The 22,712-nt window shown below is 44.1% G+C and overlaps 2 protein-coding genes across 4 annotated transcripts; one reads left to right on the top strand and one right to left on the bottom strand.

Annotated features, from left to right (window-relative positions):
• Positions 1-808: 808 nt before the first annotated feature.
• On the top strand, positions 809-14,420 carry RER1 (retention in endoplasmic reticulum sorting receptor 1). Of its 2 annotated transcripts, none has more exons than XM_081201744.1 (7): positions 809-830; positions 8,232-8,317; positions 9,012-9,116; positions 10,610-10,709; positions 12,013-12,091; positions 13,030-13,165; positions 14,263-14,420. In XM_081201744.1, exons 2-7 carry the CDS (start codon positions 8,237-8,239, stop codon positions 14,350-14,352), a joined length of 591 nt encoding a protein of 196 aa, XP_081057870.1. In that variant the 5' UTR covers positions 809-830; positions 8,232-8,236; the 3' UTR covers positions 14,353-14,420. The 2 variants fall into 2 exon arrangements, with proteins under 2 accessions (XP_081057870.1, XP_081057869.1); XM_081201743.1 differs by lacking the exon at positions 809-830 and adding an exon at positions 909-1,076.
• Positions 11,717-22,706, bottom strand: PEX10 (peroxisomal biogenesis factor 10). Of its 2 annotated transcripts, XR_014009984.1 has the most exons (7): positions 22,557-22,706; positions 21,160-21,240; positions 20,626-21,032; positions 19,403-19,578; positions 18,261-18,396; positions 17,337-17,476; positions 11,717-11,950 (listed from the first exon to the last, which is right to left on the bottom strand). XR_014009984.1 is itself a non-coding variant. In XM_081201672.1 (6 exons), the coding sequence occupies exons 1-6, from the start codon at positions 22,672-22,674 to the stop codon at positions 17,408-17,410; spliced, it is 987 nt and encodes a 328-aa protein (XP_081057798.1). In that variant the 5' UTR covers positions 22,675-22,706; the 3' UTR covers positions 17,287-17,407. The 2 variants fall into 2 exon arrangements, 1 of the variants encoding a protein (XP_081057798.1); XM_081201672.1 differs by lacking the exon at positions 11,717-11,950 and having other exon boundaries at positions 17,287-17,476.
• Positions 22,707-22,712: the final 6 nt, after the last annotated feature.

The raw sequence follows: 22,712 nt of genomic DNA, 5'->3' as shown, positions 1-22,712 counted from the left end.
CAAGAATAAAATCCCCCCACCTCCCAAAAAACAATTTCTTGCTTTCACAATAATTGCTTTTGGTACTGTTGCTCCCCCCCCCGTAGGTATAAATATAGGTTTTCAGTGGGTTTTATGGGGGTACCCAAGGGTACGCAGTACCGGCACTCACCTCCCTGATGTTAAAAGTGTGGCACTTACTGTAATAACTTTAGGGCAAGTACCAGCAACCTTCCCCCCCCCAAAAAAAAATAAAGCACTGGAATACCAGAAATTCCTATTTCGCCTTGAAAGAACATCAGGTTTCCCAGAATCACACGGACGTTTCCCATGCGTGAAACTAGAGCAATCCCAGGAGAAGAAGAATCTTTATTTGCATCTGGCATATAAATAAAATGTATTGGTAAAAACTTCCAATTATAGAAAATACATTTTGGGGGTTTACATCAATAATCAAATAAAATATCTTATTCTAATTGAAAAAAGCACTGTATTTTATTCTTCTTTTTTATTTTGTGCCCCCACCCCTCGGACTCCTGTGCGGGGTGGGGGGTAAAAAGGTAAAGGGAGGCCAGAGTTCAAATTCCCAACTCAGCCACGAAGCTGTGACCTTGGGGGCCCGGTCACTCACTCTCAGCCTAGCCTCCCTCACGGGGTTGTTGTGTGACTAAAATAAGAAGGAGGAGGAGAGGAACTCCGTGCGCCACCTTGAGCTCCTTGGAGGAAAGGAAATAGTGAAGCGAAGCGATGCGCGTTTTCGTGCTTTCGTCGTTAACGGGCTCCGGGAGGCTGCTGCGTCCCCTGTGCCTTTTCCTTAAGGAGTAAACCCCACTGAACTCCGCGGCCGCCAGGTGAGCAGCCGCGAGCATCCCTGTGGTCTGCGCGGCCGACCTTCTACCCTCCGCCCCCGCCATCTCCCCCTCCTCCTCCTCCTCCTCTTCGCCCCGGTAGCGGAAGCTCTTCTGTCGGCTTCGCGCTGCCGCCATCTCGGCAGCAGGAGGAGGAGGAGGCGGAGGAGTAGGAGGGGTTGGCGCGGGCAGCGGCTCTGCCTGGTCAGGCGGGGCGGGAAGCGGAAGGAGGGACACCCGGCGCGGCCTGTAAGTTACCCCCGCGAGGCCCGAGGCCCCGCCGTTGCCCCGGCGATGAGGCCGGGCCCTCCGTGAGAGGGTGGGAGGAGGGCTCTCTAGGTCCAAGGCTGACGCGGGAGGAGGAACGGGATTTTTTTTCTTCCTCTCCCCCCTCCCCCATTTCCAAAATAACGAAATTTCAGCCTTGGGGGTCCCCGCCATGGCGAGCTGGGAGAGGCGGCCCTTCTTGAGAAATCAAATCTTAAACGCGGGGCTTTTCAGGCTGGTCTCGATAAGCTAGGGGCTGCACGGGGGAGGTCCTTGAGAAATAATAATAAAAATAATGACGCATAAAGGGATTTTTTTTTTTTGCTCTGACAAACCGGGTAGTGGTTTGGGGGGGGGGAGTTGTAATGTAATGTAAGGATTTTCAGCCTTGGGGTCCTCTCCATACCAAGAGGTTGAGGAGGATCCTTGCAAAATTACTACAAAGGGTGGTTTTGCTTTATGGGGAGCTGGGGCGTGGCTTGGGAGGGGGGCCCTTGTGAAAAAGTTATTATCATATAATAAATTCCCTAGTAAGTTGGGGAGCTGCTTGGAGAGGTAATCTCAAAGTTATTATTAAGGGGAGGATTTTTCAGCCTTGTCATGCCAAGTTGGGGACGGGGGGGGGGGCAGGTGGAGGATACTTGTCAAACTATTGTTATTAAGAGGGACCCTTACCCACATCACTGTTCTGCTACAAAACCAACTTGTGATGAGGGGTTCTTTATTTGATACTGTACATTGACACATTTCTTTTTCTTTCAAATGCTAGCCTCTCTTATTCCTCCTCCTTCTCCCCCACTTTGCCATAGTCATACCTTTCCTCCTTAATCTACAGCCTCTGGTTTTACTTGTCAAATCTACTCTGTGTATTTAGAGTACATGATTTCCCAACCCTCCAAAAATATATATATAAAATAAATAAAAAATAAATAAGGGTGCTGGGAATTGTAAGGGTAAATATTCAGAGTCATGTGCTTTAAATGTATGGCGTGGGATATGACTACAGTGGCACCTGGGTTTAAGAACTTAATTCGTTCCGGGGGTCCGTTCTTAACCTGAAACTGTTCTTAACCTGAAGCACCGCTTTAGCTAATGGGGCCTGCTGCTGCGCTGCCGCCACACAATTTCTGTTCTCATCCTGAAGCAAAGTTCTTAACCCGAGGTACTATTTCTGGGTTAGCAGAGTCTGTAACCTGAAACGTCTGTAACCTGAAGCATATGTAACCTGAGGTACCACTGTACTTACTGCCACCCAAATGGTGATAATTATTTGGGGTGGTTTATTCCTCTGTCCCTATAATAGCAACTGGGGTATGTGTGCTTCAAATGCTAGTCTACTCTTAGTCATTGGGCTAAGGGTGATTATTTCCAATTGCACTATGTACAGTGGGATTAAGACAATTTGTTTCCGTCTTGTATGTGGGATAGAGGAGCGGGGACACCGTTGCATGTTAAGTGTGGACAATTTAAACAAGAGGTACTGAAGCCTCCCATTTTGGGTAGCTGGATTTTTAAGGTGGTGTTATTTTTCAAGTAGGTTGAGACTTCCTTGGTTTGATGAAGATGATTAAGGCCAACCTATCAGCCTGGAACTGAGGCTCAGTTGTAATCTTTTCCTCCTCCCCTGGAACAGGTTGATGAGACTACCGGGTGTGGACAGCGAATGGCATACTGTCATTGAGCAATTCAGGACACACCCGGTTGTATTTTGTGGACCTCCCTTGTCTTTAAAAAGCTAGCCTGGCATTCTCAGTGGATTATTCTTTATGCAATTGTACTCAAAATAACCCACATGGAGTGAAAACTTGTCTATCTGGACCAAAATGAATTATGGACAAGAGTAGCAGCCCCCATTAATTCTCCTTTTCCAAGAAAAAGACCTCACCCTAGTGGGAATTCTCCTCGCAATCCCAGATATAGTTTCTGCTCCTTCTCTCTCTCAACCCAGCTCAATATCATTCAAAGTGTGGACAAAATGTTGCTTTCATAGGGTCCTCTACACCTTGGCCCACAATCATTGTTGCCACTGCAGCCTCCTTCAAACACTGTTTATGTGACTTGGTGTCTGTGGCAAGATTCCTTGTGCTTAGTCCAGGCTCATAAAGTGTAAGCAGGGAACTGTGAGCAGAGTTCACTCTGAGAAAATGATTGGCAGCAAAGTGAATCTCTTGTGTTTTGGTGGGGTGAGCATTTTGCACAACTGGTTTGCCATGGGGGACCCAGGCTAGAAATGATCAGATTTGCTGGTGCCATAATGGTTGTATGGGTTTGTTTTATGTGGCCAGAAGAGAGATAGTTTAGGGAAAGTGTAACTGCCATGCAGTTTGTTTATCCCCTGATGGCCGTCAGGCAACAGCAATTATAATACCTGAACTCATAGCTTAGCAGTAAATGCTCTTGGCTGGAAAAAGTACTGCAGTTCTGTAATGGTCTTACACACTGTTTCTCCTTAACCTGCCTGCTTAAGGGGTAGTACAGCCAGCCAGAGTAGTGGCATGGTACTTTTTCCACCTGAAACTCCCCACGTCCAATAGCAGGGCACCATCTGACAACCAACCTACAAAGGCATGTGACTGTTAGTTGGCCCATGTTCAGGAGATCTTGTTCCCATACTTGTTTTATTTTATATTCTTTATTGAAATACAAAAAAACTACATAATTACAAGTGCACAGGGTAAGATAACACACAAAAAAGAAAATAAAAGAAATAGGACCCGTGTAGAAAACAAAACAGAACAAAACAAAATTGTATACCAAAGTAAGACCTTTGGAATTCAGTTTTTAATGTTTTTGGATTTTAACAAATTGTATGTACATATTTTTTTGCTTGCTTGTGAATCGCTTTGCGTTTTTTTAAAAAGTGGGAAGCAATATTATATCATTTATTTATTTATTTATTTATTGGATTTCTTCCAAGCCTTGGAACAATAATTGCCCCAGGGCAGAGTACAAAAATATAGAAATGCAATAGTAAAATCAGTTAAAGCAGTTTGCAGTCAGAAGAATACAGTGGGTCCTGATATATACCAAATCTATATAGTGTCAAAGGCTAGAGTAAAGAGGTGTGATGTCAGCATGCGGATGCTAGACACACCTCTGTGGGGAGGGAATTCCACTATTTGGGGGCTGCCACACAGAGCTTATTCAAATGTAATAAATCTAAACCCTCTGAGGGTTACTTTGGCAGTGGACTCTATTGCGGTCTTCCTGTTCACCCTGGTCCCCAATACTTTGGTTTGGTAACTGCTGTGTCAAAGGCGCTGGCATCTGATCCTTGACGCCTGCCTGGAAAGAGAAACAGGCCTCTTGTGCTTTCAGCACTGTAGCCTTTGTAACACTTTTGGATTCATTCATTTTTAAAAACTCAGGGACAGAGTTATTACTGGGAGATACTGGTCTTCAGACACCTTGGTCCGATGCCCATCTGCTCAGAAGTAAATCCTGTTGAGTTAAATGTGGCTTAATCCTAGAACTGTCGGCATAGAGTTTCCCCCTTAATGGTTTTTCTCAGTACTTTTTTTCTTTTATGGCACTTGGGATTCTTGATACTTTGTTTCCCAGGCCATCCAGAAGTCTAATATCAGGTAAGATCTTGGTTGCATCCGAACCATACATTTAAAGCACTCCTATACCACTTTAACAGTCCTGACTTTCCCCAAAGAGTTGTAGAAGCTGTTTAGTGTGCTGAGAGTTGTTAGGAACCCTGAAAGCTACAGTTCTCAGGATTCTTTGCAGGAAGCCATGACTGTTAAATGGTGTAAGAGTGCTTTATTGATAGTATGAATGGGACCCTTATTATAATTAGTGTTTCCTCCAGAGATGATACACAGACATGTGAAACTACCTTATTACTGAGTCAGATCATTATTGATCTACCCTGAAAGCAGTTCAAAGATCTCAGGCAGAAGTCCCCCTCATCCCTGTTTTCCTGAGAATTTTTAAAGTGGATATGCCAAGGAGTGAAGTGGGGTTCATGGGGATCATTTGCATACATATCATGCGCTTTACCATTGAGTAATGGTCTGCTAATAGGTGAGTTCCTTTTTCCATTATGGAGATCAGTTGGAGTGATTTACAGACCACTTAGGGCTTACCTGCTGGACGAAAACAGTCCAGCTGCATTGTGTGTTGAAAGCTTATTATAGCTGACTGCACAGTGAAATCAGAGATAGGTATTTCCGTGGCTGTTAGTGGTCACACCAGGGCTAGCCTACCCAAGGTGAGGCAACTGCCTCAGGCGGCGGGATGCACTGGACCAGCAGACCCAGATGTCAGTCTTTCTTCCTGCCTTGCTCCTGATGTAGATCATCCCTGGTGGGAAAGGAGGGCCCATTTTGGGATCCGCCAAAATGTCTTGGGTTGCCCCTAGGTCACATCCTGTAATAGTGAAGTCAGGTGGTAAGTATTGATAGGGTTTGAGCTAAAACGGGGGCCATTGAGAAATAAGGGAGACCCCAGATAAATACAAAGTTGGGTATGGGGGAAGCAGAATGCCCCATGCGAGTCCTTTGTTGCTTACAGTTTCCTAGAGAAGATGGCTGAGTGGTCAATACCTTAAACAGGAGCACTTTTGCTAGGAGGTGAGGATACACTGACATTTTGTTGTAGCACCTATTTGCAATACTTCCATGTACAGAGGAAGTATGGCCCTGAATATTAGGCCTTCAGGACAGTGTCCGACTTCTGCGTATCCAGAGAGGCACATGGCTGTGTGCTGTTGGAAACAAAGTGCTGGAGGACTAGATGGACCTTTGCTCTAATCCAGCAGGGCAATCCTTGCATCCCTACGGAGTCGTTTCCTGATTGCTTCATTCAGCATGCCATAGTACGAGTGATATGAGCTAACTTTTGCCTTCCACTAACTTCATCTAGGACGGAAAATGTATTTGACCCACCCAACAAGGTGATTAGCTAGCTGCTTCCCCTCATGACACCCTGGAGCTCCTGCCATTGAAACCAAGGTGGTTACGGGGAAGGTGCCTTCTAGGTGGAATGTTTGTGGAATGCTGCTTGCCTTGTGTCTTTGTTACATATCTCTAGTTGCTAGGCAAAAAATATTCTTCTTTTCCCAGGCCTTTGGCTACTTAAATAATCCATGGCCTTTTAAATGGGGCAGGGAGGGGTATAGTTTCGGTTTGTTATTATGGTATGTATTTTTGTGTTCTTATATTGTAAACCACCCTGTGATCTTTGGATGAAGGGTGGTATAAACATTTAATTAATAACCCCAATAATAACAGCTCTGTAGTCATAAATCGTTTCAGATCTGGGACCCACTTTTAACTCAAACATGAATTTGCGGACCCACTTCATAATTTTTTTACCATGTATTTTTATGGCGGCAATACTGTTGTTGTGACCCACCTTAGGTTAGGCTGCAACCCAGTAGTTGGTTCCGGAACCCATAGATCTGGCAGCAGATCTAAAGACCTTTGTAATATTTTCCTGGGCTTTTAAGCCCTCAGTTTAACCTGTGCTATACCCTTCCCCTTTCCCCCCTGCTTTGTTTCATTTGTTGTTTTACTGCATATTTTATTCTTCTGCCTATTATTGTTTTAAACCACCCTGAAAATATTTGTGTTGAATGGTAGTGTCTAAATTCTATTAAAATCACGTAATATGCATATGACATGTTGAGCAGCTGGGGTGGTTTTATTTTTGGTCATGTTGGTCAGCCCCTGCTCTGCCACATGGGTAGGGAAGCCCCAGCCTGCAAGCCAGATGTGCCTTAGGGGCACCCAACCTCTCCACACCCCCCACAGCAATTGGATTTTAAAAAAAGAAAAGCTTGTGTCTATTATTCAGGTTTTTTAAACGCCTAATTGGGGTAGAGGGGCTTGGGAGTCATAGTTGCAACCTCTTAAGTAACCCCACCCGCTCCATAGCACTTAAGCTTGGGAAACAGTCTCATTAGCTCTAAGAGTATATTATGATCCTTGTATCTTCAGTAGAACTGTGCAACTTGAAGTGTTTGTGAATTGCCTTGTTAATATGGTGAAATGATTAACTACTTGCTTATCTTTAGGCCAACCTCTCCCAATTCCTTTGTTGTGAGAGATGCTTTTTTTCATGGCATCTCTTCTTTCTTTTTCTGATCCCGTTTCCTCCTTCTGTAAGCATTTAATGCTGTGGCTGTATGCTCCTGCTCTGTAGCTCTGGGAGTAGAATTGCACTCTTGCTTAGAGGAGCATAGCCCCGCCTCCCGTAGAAATGGCCAACCAGGAAGTTGTACCAAGTGATCCTTTTGATGATGTGGCACAGCAGCTACTGTGGAGATACTTAGAATTGCACAAAGTGCTGTTCCCCCTTCCGTCAGAGAACCAATGGGTCTGCATTTTGCTCACATGCTTACTCCGTGTCACAAAATTGTGCTGAGTTGTGAACAGGAGATGAAAGCCAGGCAGAGATTTCATATTTGGGTATCTTTCCTCCCCTTTTCAATGAAAGTGGAACTCTGCATTTGAAATGGCAGGCAGAACGTGGTACATCAGACTGCAGAGCCACCGTGTTTTGTTTTTATTTTGCATTTTTATGATGTGAACTACCCTGAGATCTTCAGATAAAGAGTGGTACACAAATTTAATAATAATAATAGAAGGGGATTAAACAAATTCAGGTGTAGTGTAGTGGGAGACGAGGACCTTGGGAGACCAGGGTTCAAATCCTCACTTAGCCATCAAACTCAGTGGGTGACCTTGGACCAGTCACAGTCTATCTCAGTCTAATCTACTGCACAGGGTTGTTGGGAGGATGAAGATGTGGAGGAACGTAAGAAAATCCTAGATGGCACTAGTCCAGCAGCCTGTTCTCACAGTGCCTGTCAGAAACTGGCAAGCAGGACCTAAGAGCACTCTCCCCTCCTGTGGCTTCCAGCAGCTGGTATTCAGAAATATTACTGCCTCCAACCATGGAGGCAGAGCTTAGCCATTGTGACTTGTAGCTACTGATAGCCTTTTCCTCCACGAATTTGTCCAATCCTTTTTTTCAGTCAACCAAGTAGGTGACCATTACTGCCCTTTCTGGGAGCAAACTCCATAGTTTAATAACTATACACTGCATGAAGAAGTCCTTCCTTTTGGTACAAGAGTATTATGCCAAAGCTCAGTTACGTTAATGTTCTTTCTTTTGTTTCCACAGCAACAATGTCAGAAGGGGACAGTACTGGCGAGTCCATTCATGGCAAACCTTCAGTGGTCTTTAGATTTTTCACAAGACTTGGACAGGTTAGTTTCACATCAGGGGCTGAGAGATGCATAAATAAAATCAAAGGAGTTATCACTCAGGGTAGTTTAAAGCTGCAACTTACAGAAAGGAACTGCAGCCAGATCTGTCACCTTCTACTTGCCCATAGGAGTGGTGGAAGAGGCACCAGGTATCTGGGGAACTCTTGACTGGGAGCACTCAAATTGCACTGTGTGTACATTCAAGATTGCACTCACCATGCAGTCACTCCTGAAGATAGTTCTGTATTTTTGAGTCCTGTTGAACTCAATGAGACGACCATGTGTGAAACGTGTGCAGGGCTACAGCTCCCATTGTTGGGCTATAGCTCCCATCATCCCTGAGCATTGACAATGCTGATGGGAGCAGGGCCCCCAAAACTCCAGTGTGCACTGTACTGTAGTAGTAGTAGTAGTAGTAGTAGTAGTAGTAGTAGTAGTAATAATAATAATAATAATAAATATACCCCACCCATCTGGCTACATTCCCCCAGACATTCTGGGCGGCTCCGAACAGAATATTAAAAACACGATAAAACATCAAACATTAAAAACTTCCCTAAACAGTATACAGGATCGCTGCTGCAATTGTTAGCTATACAATGCTGTTGTAATAGCTTGCAGTCTTTTGGCAGGTGATGATATTCTGTTATTATTAGCAACTTGATGAATATCTTAATACTGCATTTTTTTCTAGATTTATCAGTCCTGGTTAGACAAATCTACTCCTTATACTGCAGTGCGATGGGTTGCAACGCTGGGTTTAAGTTTTATCTACATGATAAGAGTTTATCTACTGCAGGTAAGAGGACTGAACACCACTTGCGGATCCTGATGCATGTGTGTGGAATCACTCTGTTTATTGTTGGTTCAAAGATATTTATGTTTGATGGAAGCAACAGGTTTTACTTCCTTTACATACCTTTAACGAGAGATACATGTGATATGCAAGATAATTGTCTGCACAAATGTCACAGAACTAATATGAGTAGCATTGAAAAATATTTGATTCAGAAGATAATAGTACTGTACTGATTATTGAAGCAGTATCTTATCATGATAAATAATGAACATAATAAACCTGTTAGTTTTGTGCAAGGAAAGAATGGTAATCTGAAAGCACTTCTGTGATTCTGTTTTTGTGTCTGTTTGGGTACAACCAGTGTTAAGGGTTTTCTTCAGGGCTGGAGAACCTGTGGCTTTCCAGATGTTGCTGGATTGCAGTTCCCATCATCTCTTAGCATCGACCACTTTAACGAGGGTTGATGGGAGGTGGAGTTCAACAACATCTGGAGGACCAGATTACTGCAACAGTATATGCACCTGGGAGCAAGTGCCATCAAACTCCGTAGGTAAATTTACACCAGTTGATTGTTCCATTGTTATCTGTATTTATGCCAATTGAAAAATCACCTTATGAGCTGGAACCTTGGAATCATTTCAGAGTATTTTGAGAAGCTGGCCTCCTGCCACCCTCCCACCCCACCTTCTGATTACTTATTTTAGCAGTGTCCCTGTTTGTCTGCTTGCCCTTGTTTAGATTAAAACCTCTAAGCTGCAGGGAAAAATAAATTCATCCGACTGTAACAAAGTGGAGGAACAAGCACCATAGGAGAATAGCAGATTTCTGTTTGGATTGCTTTTGAGCACCTCCATTTTAGCCTTAAGATGCATCTGCATTGGGAAATCTTCAGGCTCGGGGTGTGCTTGTTCATTACATTCGTTCCCCACACACTTGCATCTTTATTTGCTCCTATATTAAGATCTCTGCCACCCCCCTAAATATCCTGCTTCTCTTTTATCTCTCCTTATTTCCCTTTTGCCCTCATGCTGTTTGCCTCTTAGTATGCTTTATTCCTTGCTTCTAGTTGATTTAGGTCAGGGATAGGGAAATCAAACAGCAGCTTCAAACACCTTTGATCACTGGTCATGTTTACTGGGTGTGGTGGGAACAGCATCAGGGGGATGGACAGACAGATTCCCCAATCCTCGTTTGCTCTGGATCTGATTAACATTATTCGTTTACTATATATTGTTGAGCCCTACCATTTCAGACTAGCCAACATGGTCCCCCCCCCCCCGATTTTTTGGACTACAGCCCCCATCATGCTGGCTGGGGCTGATAAGGGTTATAGTTGACAATATTTGGGGAGCACTATGTTGGCTACCCCCAACAACCCCCTCATACAGTCAGATACTGCAGATTGTGTGCAAGCAGTTTTGTGTAGGTAGGTGTGTTTCTGTACTTAGAGCCATGTCCTCATTTGACATTTTCTTCTTCCTTCCCCTTCCTAGGGTTGGTACATCGTGACATATGCCTTGGGCATCTACCACCTAAACCTTTTCATAGCTTTCTTGTCGCCAAAGGTAGATCCCTCTCTAATGGAGGACTCAGGTATATAAAGAACATCACTAGCCCTGCTTTTCTCTTGCATGGGTGTTGGTTGTTGCATGAACTTGTTATATATCAGATGTGGGGAAGCCTTTTCAGCCTGAGGACCACATGCCAGTGCTGGGCAGGGCCATAGGCAAAAGTGGAGAGAGCAACAAATGTCTATTTCACCTTTTCCATAACAGGCTAGTTTCTGTACACACTCACATTGCATTATTTATGCTTCATCCAGGCAAGAATGAAGCATCAGAAGGCTTCAAGGACACATTCCAATCTGGCAAAAACACACAAGGCGGGCAGGGTGTGTGTACAAAGCAGGGCTGGTGAGCGATGTAGCTGGGGAGAGTCCTGAGAATCAGATAGAGAGGCTTGGAGGTTTCTGCTTGTCCACTATGAGAAAAGGATGCTAAATCTGGTATGTGTACACAAACAAAAACAACAACAACCACCCTAGAACATATTTGGGACTTAGGCACAGCTTAGTATGTTTTAAGTTGCACCTGCTATCTGTGGGTGCAAAGAGTGCTGGACTTTAGTGTGGAGTGCCAACCACTTATCAACTTTATTGAGTGACCAGACTCCCAATTATCCCCACAGAAAACTGTGTTTTTTGTAGTGTTATAACACTATGTTTGCTTGTGGCCCTGTGTGAATTTTCATACCAAGAACAACTGACTCCTGTAAGGTTTGAATGTAAGAGTTCAACCAGTGCTAGTCACATCCTGTGGATTGCATGGCACATAACTGAATATGAGACCTTCTAGGAGTTGAGTGATTTCATTTTTAGATCCTAGGATAAACATATAAATGATGTATTAGAAATGCTGACAGAGTTTTGACAGAGCCAGAGTTAGAATTCCTGATTTTGTATTACTTCCGTCACTTCCCTGTGGATTGAAATACCTCCCCTCCAGTTGAGACTGGAATGACATTGCTTTCACGTTTCATACTTTGTGGAGATCTGTGCTGCAATTTCTCTTGCACGTAACAGCCCTTTGATCACCTGTTAATAATTTTTTGTTTCCTTGTACACTTTAGTGGGTGATTTGTCTCTAGCACAGTCATTCATACCTGCTCTAAGTATGGTAGTAGTAACAGAGGGAGCCTCCTTACATCAGATAAGGCTGTCCATTGAGCTCAGTATTGTCCAACCTGCTTGGCAGCACTGGTCCAAGGTCTCTGGCAGAGGCCTCTCCAAACATCTGCTACTGACCTTTGTTAACTGGGCATGCCAAGGGTTGAACCTGCAAGAGTTAAATGCAGAAGAAAGCAGTTCCTAAGACTTTGCATTTCCTCCTCTTCTCAGATGAGGGTCCTTCATTACCTACAAAACAAAATGAGGAGTTTCGGCCCTTCATTCGAAGGCTGCCAGAGTTCAAATTCTGGTGAGTACGTGGTAATAGCAATGCAAAAGGATTCAAGTCCCTGACCCTTTGTCTTTCCTGTTTTCCTGCCTCTCATAGGCATGGCCTCTCTTTGGCCTCAAGCTTGTGCCTCCTTGCTTACAGTGCCTACCTAACAGTCACTCAGTTGCCATCTCCCCCAAATCTCTGGCCTTCTAGTTCCTTTTCAGTATGAGCCACCTCTTCCACATAATAGGTATGCTTGATTTGAAGGCTCAACTCAGGCGTCACAAGTCCAAATATCCATCAGTATTGCATTGAGCCTTAGTCTTAACCATAACTTAAATCACAGAAGGAGGGATGGAGGAAAGGGGGCAGGGAGGAAAAGCTGCAAACTCGGGTACTAAACCTAGGTTAGACCAGCTGAAATGGAAACAGTTCAGCTAGCCTGATGAAATGGCTACTGCTAGGTGACAGCTACAAGAAGGGTCCAAAGACAGCTGGTCCCTCTGTGGAAGTGATATAATCTTCTTTTCTGCCTCTTAAGGCGTCAAAAGAGAACCTTCTGCTGTGAAGTGCAGGATAGCAAAGCTGAGGAATAGGTGGAAACAGTATTTTATGGCTTGGGTGTCAGGAATGTTGCTGTGGGCTTGGTCCTCCTTGCCACTCCTCTCCTAGGCAAGTTTCTCCCTCGGCTTCATGGTTTTCTGTAACCATTATTTGCTGTGGATCAGCAAAGTATCATTAGAGCCTTGATTTCCAAGGATGATCAGAAGCCTCTTTTTGCAGACTCTGATCCAGACGTTAGCACTAACCATGAGTTGCAGATTCAGGTGTCACAGCAAACTCTGGTCGGGGAAAACCAGGAAGTGGAGGGGAGAATGCTGGAGATCAGGAATGGTATGTGAATTGGGCATTAATGTCCTTAAAAGAATTTTAGTACACAATCAACCTAACTGCAACTATCTTTTCCTTCCAAGGCACTCTGCTACTAAAGGCATCCTTGTCGCAATGACATGTACATTCTTTGAGGCTTTCAATGTTCCAGTTTTTTGGCCAATTCTTGTGATGTACTTCATTATGCTTTTCTGCATCACAATGAAAAGGCAAATCAAGGTAAGAATCTAACTAAGTTGTTCTTTTTTCCAGGTTGTGGATTCTCCTAAACATGAGAGAGAGGGATTGCCCCAACATAATGGCAATATCACTGGCTATGTTGTAGCTCAAAAATTGCTAGTGGTGGTGGGTTTTTTTGAAAGACCCCCCATAGTTGGAGTAGAGTTTGAGGCTTTGTCTAACACTGATGAGGGTAGTCTGTGGCTGTTTCCAATGTGACCTCCTTCCAAAAGCATCATTTTTTTAAAAGAAAAAAATGACTTCTCCTTTGGATCCCCTGCTGTGATACTTGAACTCAAAAAACATTTTAGTGGACATCCAGCTTTTAAAAGAAAATGCTAATTGCTCCCATAGGCTCCCCATATTGATAGTGATGTCCCCCCCCCCCAGGCCTTAATTTTTTTAAAAAAATAAGTGGGTTGTATCCAATTAAGTATTACTAAGATTAGAGCCAATGGGACACGGGTGGCGCTGTGGGCTAAACCACAGAACCTAGGGCTTGCTGATCAGAAGGTTGGCGGTTCGAATCCCCACGACGGGGTGAGCTCCTGTTGCTCGGTCCCAGCTCCTGCCAACCTAGCAGTTCAAAAGCACGTCAAAGTGCAAGTAGATAAATAGGTATTGCTCTGGCGGGAAGGTAAACGGCGTTTCTGTGTGCTGCTCTGGTTCGCCAGAAGCGGCTTAGTCATGCTGGCCACATCACCTGGAAGCTGTATGCTGGCTCCCTTGGCCAATAAAGTGAGATGAGCGCTGCAACCCCAGAATCGGCCACGACTGGACCTAATGGTCAGGGGTCCCTTTACCCTTTAAGAGTAGAGCCATTGAAATTAATGAACCTAAGTTAGTCATGTCCATTAGCTTCAATGGATCTACTTTAGGTAAGACTGGCATTGGTAGAACCCACTGTTCTTTGGTCACACCCACTTTGCTATGTGGCCCACAAAGTGTTGTCCACGGCCCTAAATTCCTCCAAAACAGATAGCCACTGCTGTTCAAACACATGAGCACATTCAGGTGTTTAAGGCGGAGTGAGCAGAGGGAGGGGAGTGCCGCGGGTGTGCTCTAAAAGCCTTGTTTTTCTTTCCCTTTTGTTGCAGCATATGATAAAATATCGATATATACCCTTCACACACGGCAAGAGGAAATACAAAGGGAAGGAAGATGTGGGGAAGACCTTTGCTAGCTAGAAATTATGCTGAGCCTGCTGACCAACTCCCTTCATTACAATTAAAAGTCCAGTTTTGAGCCATTGTAATGATGCCTCTTTCCTTCATACCAAGTCATCAGAAATAACGAGGGTGGGGACTAAGAAGTTGTATTTCTCCCCTCGCCCCCTGCAGTTTATTGAGCGTCAGGCTCCCCACCTCCCCCAGCAAGAGAATATCAGCCATATCATCTTGTTATTCTTTGAATATAAGTTATGTCCAAGGGCTGCTTCTGCCCCCCCCCCTTCTGTTGTTGCACAACAGGAGTCATCCCATGTTCTCAAAACATCTCATGGGAAGTACATGCTACTGGTTTCAGCTCCTTGGAAGTGCAGGATTTGAGTGGCAATTTCGCAAGTTTCTGGTGCACATTTAGCAAGACAGAGTAATAAGAGAAGGTAGAACATTCATTTCAAGCCCCCTCCTCACAAAAGTATAGCCTAGTGTGGAACAGGGGAGTTCCCACAACTGTATTTATTTATTTTTGGGTCCTTTGTGTTGATCTAGTCCAGAATGCATCCTGGTACATTGTTGAAATGCTTTGTGCATCTACAGAGGAAGATGAGACACAGTGATAATGTTTTCTGCTTTGTAATGTCCCAGGTTTTGACTAACAGGCTGTTTGCAGGACCTCTGGTGATATTACTTAAGAGGGAAACTTGTGAACTTTGAAATAAGCCTACCCTGAGTTTTTTTATTTTCAAAGTGGAAAAGGAATTAATTGATTTAGCTTTTATGGTGGAAAGGCTGATTTCTTTTTGGCTCTTTCATAATGGCTCACTATTATTCTTAACAATCATGTTTTTGGGGGCCAGGGTTTGCTGGAGGTCTGGAATTAAATTTATAAAAAAAATATTATGTGGAGAGTATTTTGACACGTTTTAGCTGATACTTAAAAAAAACTTTTTAAGTTTGCTTCATGTAGCCCTCTCCAAGGTACACCTACACCGGCCATGGCAGACCGAGACTTTGTGGGTTTTAACACAGCTTTTAATTTTCTATGGAGAAAAATATAGAAATAAATGATCTGCATGTAAAACTTTTTCAATGTGATACAGCTATAAACAATTTTATTAAGTGACTTTTTAAAATTCCAAACTTTATTAAAAGACAATGTCCCTTTCTTGGGTTCAGTAGTCTTTATAACAACCAACGTAAGGTACTAAGTGTTAACATTTATTCCTTTTCCTCTAAACATTGTGTTGTATCCAAAGTACTATGTAGAACATTATCCTTTAAAATAATGGGTGTGTGTAACTTAGGTCTACTAATTTCAGTGGGTCTACTCAGAGTAGCATTAACATTGGATGCAACCCATTCTATTTAAGTATTTTGGAATAATGTATTTGAACCCTAGCTGTTCGAAAACAGTCCTTTGCTTTACTGTGCAAACCATAGCTGCTCATGATGCAGTCTAAAAGGAAATTTTCACTCTGTATTGGGCGGACTTGTGATAAGTGTAAAATATCCTGTGCCATGTGAATTGAATCGCCCCACTTTCAGCAGTATGGAAAAAATGTGTGTTGCCCCCACACCCAACGTTCTTAGAAGTCAGTCATAGGGGGATCTGTTTACATTTCTAAACAACACTATGAAAAATATTGTACAAGGGACCAGAGGTATTACAGAAGAAAATTGCAATGAATAATCGTGGTCCTTACCACTGTGCATAGAAGCAAGTTCCAGTGATATCAATTGGGCTTTAATATCTGTTAGTATATGTGCTAATAAAATGGCATGGAGCTGGGGCAGTAGCTAGAAAAGTAGACTTAAGTAAATTTGTCAGAGGTTAATTCATGCTCTCTTCTGTATCAGACAGCTGCATTACTCTAGGACTAAAACGTCACAATGTAGAAGGGCAGACACAAATACCCTCCCCTATGTGGAAACGTGTTCACACTAGCTCTAGCTGTTGGCTGCAGGTGGTGCAGCTTCTACTGTATATTCCTTCTGCTAAGGGTGGCAAACCAGTAGTCCTACAGGTGGTGTTGGTCCACAACTCCCTTCCTCTCCAACTATTAGCCATGCATGCCAGGCCTGATGGGAGATGGTCCAGCAACAGCCGGTAGAGGCACCCTATTGGCTACCTTTGCCTTATGTACCCACCGTACAAGATTACCCCAATCTTTGCCAAACTGAATTTCTGACAGTCGCTGCACTGTAGGGCACTCATTCCAACTTAGAACTTCAGCTTTATATTTTAAAAAAACTAACCAACAGCTATAGTTTATTAGGCATAGGGGATTTTAGCAGCACACAAACTCAAAATTAATTTCCATATGCATGCCCTAGTATCTTTTGGAATGGTAAAATGTTCTCATTAAGCTACTACCTCTCAGAGAATGTAGTTTCCCATAAGAATAGCCCAGCTGAATCAGGTCATAGACCCATCAAGTCCAGCATTCTGCTCTCAGTGGCCAAGCAGATGCCTCTGGGAGGCCTGTAAGCAGGACCTGAAGGCAATTGCACGCTCCCCTCCATTTTCCAGTATTGAGAAACATACAGCCTCCACTCACAGAGGCAGAATATAAGCATTGTGGCTAGTAGCCATTGATAGCCTTATCCCCCATGGATTTGTCTTAATTCTTTTTTAAAGCGACACAAATTGCTGGCCATCACTGCCTCTTTTGGGAGCAAATTCCAAAGTTTTAACTTTGTGCTGTGTGAAGAAGTACTTTCTTTTATCCCAAACCCCCCAACATTCAGCTTCATCAATGTCAACGAGTTACAGTGTCATGAGAACACTACTGGTAGGTATAGCAGATGCCTGCCAACGCTTAAAAGGGTTATACCAGAATTTAGGTAATTTGTGTGCTTTGTTCTACAAAGAAAAAGGAGCAACACCAGAAGTTTGTTTTGTAAGATGACAAGTTCGTATCTCCTTGTACAGGCAGTGCAACTCAAGTGTTAAGCTGCTCAGTTTTATCACAGCAATTTAATATCATAATATCAAAATAAAGTCTTACACTTGGTCAAAAGCTGTAGTATTTTCGTTGGTTCCTAACACTTTGCAATCTAACAACCGCACAGGTGGCTGTTATCGATAGTGTTGCAGATAAATCAGCTTCTGCGGATGGAATTTCTCTCTGCACAGTGGGCACTCAGCCTGCAGGAGAGGAAAAATAAGTATCTTAACTAAACAAACATCTCCCAGTAACCAGTTTGTAAGTCTTTTTCCAGCTAGCTTTTTCTGACAGTTACCCGTTTGCACACCCTAAGTTCTCTACAAATGGAACCATGGGCCTTCCCTCAGTACCAGGGGCTTTTGATGGTATGTAGAACTCTTACAGGCATACAGCTATATTTATAGACAGGATTGTGTAGATGCTGTGGAAGTGCAGAAAAGCTACCTGCTGTGGTATCTAGAGCTGCTATTTAAAACATTTCTAACCTGCCCTTCATTGCAATGTGATATCAATGAAGAGTTTGAGGTGCTAGAGTCAATTCTACAACAGTAAACCAGTTCTTAAAAACTAATAGGAACTAACCCTCAGTCTAGTCATTTTGAGTCCAACTGTTGAACTGTAGCTCCCATTATCCCTGACTATTGGCCATGTTGGCTGGGGCTGCTGGACTCCCAACAACATCTGGAAGACATCAGGCTCCTCGTCCCCGAATTAAGGAATTGTCTTAACAGATTATCAACTAGACTCAGAGAATGCAAGTGCATATCGGCACCTGCTAGAATTGAAAGTTGAGAACTCAAATCACATGTAGTTTCCTCCTTTGGTAAGACATCGAGAAGAATGAAACCAAGGAGCTATTTCAGGGAACCTACTTCTTCAGCTTCTCTTTTCCTACAGCTCTCATTTCCACTGCGAAAAGGAAACCTGACAGGACTTGGCTTTTGTTTTAAGAGTTCAGCATCCTAGGAGGGGGTCTGTGTTTACCTTGGTGTTGCACCACTCAGTGATGCATTCCCAGCAGAAGAGGTGTCCACACGGAGTGGCTGTAGCATGGCGGCGTTCTTCTAAGCACAGAATGCAGCGAGAGCTTCGGCCGAGGAACTTCTCCTCAGGCTGGGTTCTGAGAGAGGACAAAGTCAGGCACAAGTGCTCTTCAGGTTAATGTCCCAAGGGAGATGATGCTTCTGCTGCCAAGGTTCTAGCATATGACGCCATCAGGAGAAACTTAGCTTTGTAACAGGGTTATAGCCAATGCTAGTCCTACTCAGAGTAGACATGAAAGAAAGTGACGTTACTAACATGGGTCTATTTCAGGTCATCTACTCTTGAGTAAACGTTTGCACCCATTTTTTAAAAATATTACACTCCTAGCCCTCATACTTATGACTGCTGTTCCTGGGTAGTACTGCTTTCTGCCTAAAAATAAAGGTGTGGGGAAATGATCTTCAAAGTTACTTAGCAAGTTCCAACAAGATGCGAAGACACCCAACAAGAGCTATTTCTCTAAGGTAGGGGTAGGCATACTGTTCTTGGTTTTTTTGGTTCTCCTTTTTCCTTCTTTTCCCAATATATCACCCTCTGCCATTTACGTACCGAGAGTTCCGTGTACTGAAAGCCCAATGTCTGCAAACACAATATAACCAACCCATTCAAATTACACAATTCATTTTAACCAGACCAATTACACACTGAGTTGGTTACCCAGTTTTGATGCCAGGACACAGTTTTAGCCATTCTTAACACCTGTTGATTGTCAAGCACAATATTAAGTTAATCTAGGTTTTCGAACACAGCTCAGATGCCACTGCATGTGCCCCCACCCTTCATTCCAGCTAATAATACTACATAGTTCAAGAACACTGGCAGGAACCTTTTTCATCCTGCAGGCCGCGTTCCCTTCAAGGCTACTTTCCAAGGGCTGTGGGCCAGTGGTGCACAGGGACACAGGCAAAGATGTGTGAACAAATACATAAACACGGTGCAAAGCAGCACCAGTGAAGGCTGTAGCCTGGGCACAATTTTGACGGCCAGAGAGGGGCCTGAATATTTGAACCCCAGGCTTGAGGCTCCCAGGGATCTACTCCACCCCCTGTACGCATCTGGTAAGCGAAGTGCCACTAGCATACCTTGGGTAGGAGAGGTTACGGTGCACCTTCCATTCTTGTCTTGCCCTCTGCCTCTGTTGGAAGCTGTATGCATGGACACCAACTGTTAGTGCCAGGTGCAGCACTGAAAGGATCCCAAGAAGCCTGTAACTTGATCGAACATGCTGGTTGTCTCCATCTAATCCTGCATAGCGCAGCTGGGGGTGGGGGGGGGGGGTGGGAAACACAAAAACACCACTTGATATTGATGCATTTTGTGTGATCTGTGAAGGAACCTAGAGAACTGCAGTGTTAAAGTACAGATTTTGTTTAGAAAGAATGGAAACCAGCCCACTTGACTTTTGAATCTTGAACTGCATACAGAAGAAGAAGAAGAAGAGGAAGAGGAGGAGGAGGAGGAGTGTGGATTTGATATCCCGCCTTTCACTCCCTTTAAGGAGTCTCAAAGCGGCTAACATTCTCCTTTCCCTTCCTCCCCCACAACAAACACTATGTGAGGTGAGTGGGGCTGAGAGACTTCAAAGAAGTGTGACTGGCCCGAGGTCACCCAGCAGCTGCATGTGGAGGAGCGGAGACGCGAACCCAGTTCCCCAGATTACGAGACTACCGCTCTTAACCACTACAGAACAGAATACCATGCTGGTATTGGTGACAGTAGCCCTCCTCTAGAACAGCAGTGGGAACCTATGACTCTCCAGATGTTGAACTCCCATCTCTCATCAGCCCCAGCAAGCATGGCCAGTGGTCAGGGATGACAGGGAGTTGTAGTCAAGCAGCTGAGCTATGGCAATACATACGATTCCAAATTGACCACAAGGAGGGGATCCATACAAATAAGTAATATGGCACCATAGATATTTAGGGGTAGAGTGGATTCCTAGTCTTCATTATTTTCCTGTTGTACATGTGGCAGTGTTAACAAGAAACAGAAACTCAGGGTGCTGAGAGACAGAAACTGGATGGCAGCCCAAACTTAAGGTTCTATCAGATCAGACCAAGTCCTATGCAGGGAAGACCCATCTGAAATTACTGACTATAACTAACTTGGGTCCCTTAATCTCAGTACGTATACTTTGGGAATGACCAGCATTGGATATACACCTTGGTTCAGTTTGCTATTCTCCACCCCTGTCCCAATGCCAGGGATGGAAGTGAGACCTGCCCACAGTAAACAGTGCCAAAATATGGGATTTTAGTGTATTGCACACAGAACATCAAAGGGCTATCAAATACTTTCTACTTACATATGTGATCCCTGCCATCCTTTTAGATAGGTGGTAGAAAATGCCATTCATATAGAAGATGGCCAGGTGCAGCCTACGAAGGAGTGGAATGCCTTGCCTGAGAAAATGGACAACCTGACAGAGCATCTTCCTCTGCTGCTCTGTTAATCCGCCAAGCCATTTCTGTAACCAACGCCACAAGAAAGTCCTTCCCCACAATCCACGCAAATGTCTGCTTTGCAAAGTCCTCATCTCATCGGGTTCTGTCTGAAGTTCATGTTCCAGGTGTACTAATCCTTTGTCTAACAAGTAAGGGAAGACAGTGTGCAAAGAAATCAGGACAGCCCGTCGAAATACTGAAGGAACTCTCTTTCGCGATGGGTCCACTTGGATAATATTGACATATTCTTCACCAAGCGTTTGGTAACCTAAAGAATATTTTAAAAAAAACAACAGATGGCAATCCTGAAAATCTGATCAGTTTAATGTTAAGCATAAAATAGCAGCACATTTAGTCAGAGCACCAAGTACAGAACAATTTAGGGGGTGAAATACCTGAAAGGGTTGTGAGTGTGAAATATGCTATATCAGCAAACAGCTCAATTTCCTTCTGCCACTCCAACCAAATTCTAGCACCTAGAGAGCCAGAGTAAATGACAATGTTAGAGAACAAAGTGAAGAGATGCCCTGCCAAATAATTTGACTTCAATACAAGTTGAAAAAGAAATTACACCATTTTCATAGGTCAAATAATAAAACATTACAAAAGTTATAAAATTTAGAAGAGATTTACAAAGTAACTAGCGTCTTTTGTGCAGATACAACTTTTAGAGAGGTAGAACATTATGGAATAAGCTTTTGTGGAGTAAACAGATGCATGAAGTGTAATCCACAGGCACATACACTGGCAATGCAAGAAGCAAGGATAATTAACAATTCAAGCTAGACTGTATGCAAGATAAGCACTGCAACTCAATGGTTGCAGGATAAGCAAAGATGTTTGCAATTTTCAGATCACAGACTATTGATACAGTCCTCTCTCATCTCAATCGCCTTTATCCATCGAAAGAACAGAAGAGCCTGCTAAATCAGGTCAATGGCTCATCTAGTCCAGGATCCCATTCTCAGAATGGCCACCAGATACCTCAGTGGCAAACCTGCAAGCGGGACCTGGGCACAATTCCTTCCTGTAATTGCCAGCAGCTGGTATTCAGACACATTACTGCCTTAGACTGTAGAGGCAGCCATTATGACCAGTTTCCTTCATATAGCCTTCTCCTCCATGAATTTGCCTATTCCTTTTTAAAGCCATCCAGGCTGGTGGCCATCACTGCCTCCTGCAGGAGCGAGTTCGACAGTTAAACCAGGCATTGTGTTACGCAAGCTGAGGCACTCTGCCAATGAATCCTCTGGCGCCTTCACCAAAGATGTCTTCTTCTGCCATTGGTGAAAGGAGTGTCAGTTCTTACCTGCGGTGATCTCAGCCCAGGAGAGCTATGGAGAGCCACAACTAATAATGCTGGGCTAGATGGGCCAATACCCGCACCTGATATAAAGCTGCTTTTTACATTTCCAGGTTCATCCCCCACCCCCACCCCTCTCTCACACACACAAATGGCTCAGATACTGCATCCAGTGTGGCTTGGGTTTCGGACTCGGACCTGGGAGACCAGGGTTCGAATCCCGCCCCCTTAGCCAATGAAGCTCACTGGGTGACCTTGGGGCCAGTCACTGCCTCTCAGCCTAACCTACCTCACAGGGTTGTGAAGACAAAATGGGGAGAGTGAGAACCGTGCTCCTTGGTGGGAAAAGTGGGATATAAAACGCAAAGAAAGAAAGAAGAAAGAAAGAAAGAAAGAAAGAAAGAAAGAAAAGATCCGGGATATGGGCTTCTTGTCTTGCAAAGCGGTTCAGAGGATGCAATTCTGACCGGGGTGATGACGGCTCCTCACCTGCCAGGCCCCCCAAAGCAGCCCCAGCCCCGCTCCTCAGCGCCCCTCGATAGAGCTCGTCCTTCTGGGCGGACCGAACGAGTCGTGCGGGCCCGGCTTCTACCGCTGCCGGCGACATCGCTGCAGAGGCGAGAAGGGTGCCTGCTCTGCCCGAGC

The sequence above is a fragment of the Podarcis bocagei genome, assembly GCF_964188305.1.
Source record: "Podarcis bocagei genome assembly, chromosome: 7".
In the NCBI taxonomy this organism is placed as follows: domain Eukaryota; kingdom Metazoa; phylum Chordata; class Lepidosauria; order Squamata; family Lacertidae; genus Podarcis; species Podarcis bocagei.
This window is presented reverse-complemented; position numbering and strand designations above follow the sequence as displayed.